Genomic DNA, 5,000 nt, shown 5'->3' with positions numbered 1-5,000 from the left:
TGAGAACGGTGCTGAAAGAAATCTAGAATCTAGATTCTAGTTTTAGAAACTAATCAACTGGGCTGATCTACGAAATATTCCACTGACATGGCTGTGACATGATTTAAGCATAGGCCTACTACAACAAACTCCTGTGAAATATGTAATTTTTAATTTTATGTTTCTGCCCCACCAAAACGTAGGCCTCCTCCCAGCCTAATGACTGATAATCAGCGTACCGTGGTGGCAATTTGAATGCATTTAGTGTAGGCTAAATCCCTATGGCTAAATCTGGGTAATGTTGATAACCACCATGTCTCCTAATGACTTACAGCAGGCGAGAATACACGAGATTTTAATTTAGTTAGCCGAATGTAATGGAAACACCGCAATTGCGAAAATTGTGATATTCGACATTAAGACAATATCGACAAAGTTTTTGCGCATATTTGTAATGGAAACGCAGCTTGTGTCTGTGTGTCTGTGTGTCTGTGTGTTTGATGTATGTATGTATGTGTGTGTGTGTGTGTGTGTGTGTGTGTGTGTGTGTGTATATGTGTTTGTGTGGATGGCAAAGGAAAGACAAACAAAGAGAGGAGAGGGGGAGAGAGAGAGAAAGGGAGAAAGGGAGAGAGAGAGAGAGAAAGGGTGGATGGATGGACGAAGAGAAGAGAGTGCAGAGGTAAATAGGACTGCTGCTGTGAGCAATCCTCCAGTGGAGTTGTTAGCAGCCACACAAAGCAGACCACTGCAGAGCAGGATGAGATGGAGAGAGAGAGAGAGAGAGAGAGAGAGAGAGAGAGAGAGAGAGAGAGAGAGAGAGAGAGAGAGAGAGGGGAGAGCATGTAAAGACAGGGTATAGTCCAATGCTTGATGCAATGTCGATGCAAAACATGTAAATTAAAAATGATATGACATATCAACTAAATAAAATGCTTATCTCTGAAGACTGGTCTGCTCAGTTCATACTTATTTAAATAATTCTTAGAGTAAATTAAATAACTGTGATTGGAGTGCATACTGGTTTTGATATCATGCCACTTTCTTTTTGAATACAATGGAGCTACTTAGACATTTATGTTAGGAATGCATATTTGCAATTTGTTCTTTCTTGGGGAACACATTTATTTGCTGCGTTTTCAGAGGCAAGCCTGTAAGTTCACTCACCAAGGATAATGAGTCTGCTGTAGCTGCCACCCTGTGAGTTGTGCAGCAGTAGCTCTGAAATTAGCTGGGGCCGAGACCAGTTAGTTTCAATGGCAGTTAGCTAAACCTGTTACTAGTGCCCCTTGCTGTTTATTTTGTACACTAATAGCTGTATCAGTTTTCACCCTCAGTGGGGGAAATACGGTAAGTAAGGTGGGATAAGGGCACAGAACTTATTAGCTTAACTTAAAAAAGGTAGCAAAGGCTTTATCTTCCTTAAAAAAAAAAAGCTTTATTCTTCTTTATTTTCTTTTGGTGTTAATTACAAAATGCTGAATAATTTCTTCAGTGCTTTTATTTTGAGAATGTGTGAACATTTTGCATCATACGCTGGTTTTGCAGCTCAACAGAAGCACAAAAGCACTCCCTAAGGAAAACAGTTACAATTGCCAGTAAACTGATCAGGATCAATTTGAGCAGCCTAGAGGACATTCATAAATCCAGATCCCTCGACAAAGCGGAGACAATCATATCAGACCCTAGACACCCACTCTCCACGGCTTTTGAGCTGCTACCTTTAGGCTGCAGGTACAGGTATCCAGACATCTCAAGAAACAGGACAGAACAGTCATTTACTGTATACCCCAAGTGATTATTTCTTTAAACAAATTCCTGCAAGATAGGATTAGGTCATGGCCCTTTTTGTATCTCTGTTCAGTGGATCTGAACAGTTTCTTGCTTTCATCTCTTTTTTTTTCTTTATTTTTCCATTTAGATAGATAGATAGATAGATAGATAGATAGATAGATAGATAGAGAGATACTTTATTGATCCCCAAGGGGAAATTCATTTGTACTACTTCTGTGTATTGACACTATAATGTTGTATTCACTGGGAAAACAAGTGTCCCTACGAGGGCAATAAAGAACCTCACTAACTGCCTGAGTGAGTTCACCAGAGAGTTCTCAAGCCCGTTTGGGTAACGACACTTCTGTTGCTGTTGCTCCGCCCATCCCTCCCTTGCGTGGAATTGAAACTGACTTGAACATGCATCTCATCTGTGATTGGCTGGAACAGTTTGTTATGTTTCATGGTCCAGGCTGGACCAGGCTGACTTTGTTGCCTTTTTTGGAGCCTGGGCTGTCTGCAGAGACTGCACATTCTGTTTACAGTGTATTCAGGGGACAGGCAGCTAGCAAATTGTGAGGAAATGTTTGCTGCATGTTACAACAAATGTTTTAGCTTAGAAACCACGCAACAATGCTTAGAGCACTTTTAATTTTACAACTTACTCACTCTTGGACTTGTCAACTGTCACCACTTTTGGGGACTATGAGATGGCTACTGTTTTGGTGTGGGAAGTACACAAAGGCAAACTCTATCAAAATAATACAAATAGGCAAAAGATTCACAGAGTGGCTGTAGTACATTGCTAGCTCTACTTTCTGATGTGTGTGTCTTGGATAATGTTAAAGAGCATAGAAAGGAACTAGACGGTCTACATTTAAGCCTGCTCTTGCGTTCTCCGCAGATGCAGAGAGAAAGTGGGGGTCGGTGTTGTGTGCGAGTGGGCGAGAGACGAGCAAACGCGGCTTTCAGGAAGAAACGCAACGCATCATCAAACAAGGTTGGTATAAGCGTTGCTGCCTAATTCTACATTACTATACCTCTTTTGAAAATATACTGCTATATTTCACAAAATATTGTCCAGCCCTCTGGAGAGAAAGAGAGAGATAATGAGAGAGACAGAGAGAAAGAGAGAGAGAGCCTGTACCTCTCTAGAGAGAGAAGGAGAGAGAATGAAAGAGAGAAAGAGAGAGAGAGTCTGTACCTCTCTAGAGAGAGAAGGAGAGAGAATGAGAGAGAGAGAGAGTGAGAGTGAAGGAGTGAAAGAGAGGAAGAGGGGGAGAACTGGGAGCACTGACAAGTTAAGACAGCTTCCCTTTGAAGAGGACTTGTGGTGATAATCTGGGACTAATTAGGAGACATCTAACCATTCAAACACATGCCTACACACACACACACACACACACACACACACACACACAGACAGACACACACACACACACACACACACACACGGTAACGACAAATCAGATCACACCAAGAGGAATATTAAGATATATTAAACATGTATGGATGATATGTACATGGATACTACTCAAGAGACTGTTTGTGTCACTGTGTACCGTAATTTAGCCACGGCTTATACATTGATTTTGCAAAATTTATTCAGCTATGAGTTTAATACAGGGGGGCAGTTAATATGGTGTTAATATAGTTTTGTTCATTTTAACTTGCATAAAACACAGTCCTGCGGCTTATACACAATGCGGCCTATATGCTGGAAATTACTGTAGGCGCAATAAAGTGTTTGGGTGACAGTGTTTTCTCTGTGTGTGTGTGTGTGTGTGTGTGTGTGTGTGTGTGTGTGCGTGTGTGTGTGTGCGTGTCATACCCGTATCCCCTTTGAGGAAGGCACTCCAGGATGTCGTAGCACAGAGGCAGCTGGTCGTCCCTCTCACAGCTGTAGATGCAGTCCAGCGCCACTCGCATCAGCTGGTCAGGGTCCGAGATGATCTTCTGGTTACACTAGATGGATGCATTATCATCATCATCATCATCATCATCATCATCATCATCATCATCATCAGCATCATCATCAACATTATCATGACCATGTGCATCTTCATCACCATCTGCAACATCAACCTTATCATCAAGATCACTCATTGTGAACACCATCATCATCAATCATGATAAAAAACCATCACCATCATGAGTCCTCGTTATCACCGCTATCCATTATGACGTCTTTACGCTTCCTCATTATCATCACTACTATCCGTCTCCACCATCATCCACATGGTAATTATCACCTCCATCCTCATCGTCATCCTCATTATCATCATCCTCATTATCATCATCATCATCCTCATTATCATCATCATCATCATCATCATCATCATCATCATCATCATCATCATCATCATCATCATCATCATCATCATCATCATCAAAATCATCAATCGGAATTGCCATGAATTTGAAAACAAAAATCAGCCACAGTGTTACGGGAAGCATGAACGATTTGGATGACTTAACATGACTTGGATGAAATCCCATGATTAGAAGACAAAAAATTCCATGATACTCCAGAATTTCCATGATCCCTTACCACTTGGTACAGACAGGAAACCGGCCTGTTTTCTCCCAATAAAAAAGCAGAATTTATGCTGCATTTCTACAGATGTGTTTATGTATAAAATAGTGTGTGTGTGTGTGTGTGTGTGTGTGTGTGTGTGTGTGTGTGTGTGTGTGTGTCCTAAATTGTATCTGTCCTGAATGAATCATAGTGGCTCCGCAACTTCTATCTCCTTCAATTTCTCTTATCCATGAGTGCACAATTTTGTGACTGTCTGAATGAGCGTCAGTGTGTGTGTGTGTATGCGTGTGTGTGTGTGTGCGTATACATTCAATCTAAAATCACTTTTCTACTGGCTGATGTGTGCTCAGTACACCCACACACACACACACACACAGGTAGACAGAGGCAAAAGGAGTTGGAAACATATGAAGTGCAGTAGCTCTACCAAGGTTGTTTAGTGTGAAAGAGAAGGTGAAAGAGAAGGAGCTGTAAGTAACTGTGTGCATATGTGTGTGTGTGTGTGTGTGTGTGTGTGTGTGTGCGTGTATCCACACAGCCTTCAATTCTAGAAGACGTAAGAACATAACACGCAACACGCAAGTGTACATGTCAGCACCTGTGTGTGCACGCATACATACATCAGGCTTGGACTGCTGGAACATCTTGAGGGGCCGTGCCAGGTCCTCTGTGGCGAGTGACACCAGGTACTCCCCCAGGAGGGAGGCGG

At 41.9% G+C, this 5,000-nt stretch overlaps 1 protein-coding gene across 1 annotated transcript in view; it reads right to left on the bottom strand.

Moving 5' to 3' along the window:
* nbas (NBAS subunit of NRZ tethering complex) overlaps positions 1 to 5,000 on the bottom strand; it is a 180,097-nt gene that overhangs the window by 127,807 nt on the left and 47,290 nt on the right. Inside the window, exons 25-26 of the mRNA XM_062550682.1 lie at positions 4,912 to 5,000; positions 3,584 to 3,717 (exon numbers count right to left, since the gene is read on the bottom strand). The exon at positions 4,912 to 5,000 is cut by the window's right edge and continues 115 nt beyond it. Coding sequence (XP_062406666.1) covers positions 3,584 to 3,717; positions 4,912 to 5,000 — 223 coding nt within the window. The remainder of the gene's footprint in view (positions 1 to 3,583; positions 3,718 to 4,911) is intronic.

This window comes from Sardina pilchardus, chromosome 12 (assembly GCF_963854185.1).
Source record: "Sardina pilchardus chromosome 12, fSarPil1.1, whole genome shotgun sequence".
NCBI lineage: Eukaryota > Metazoa > Chordata > Actinopteri > Clupeiformes > Clupeidae > Sardina > Sardina pilchardus.
The sequence above is the reverse complement of the archived record's forward strand: the minus strand, read 5'-3'. Positions and strand labels throughout refer to the sequence as shown.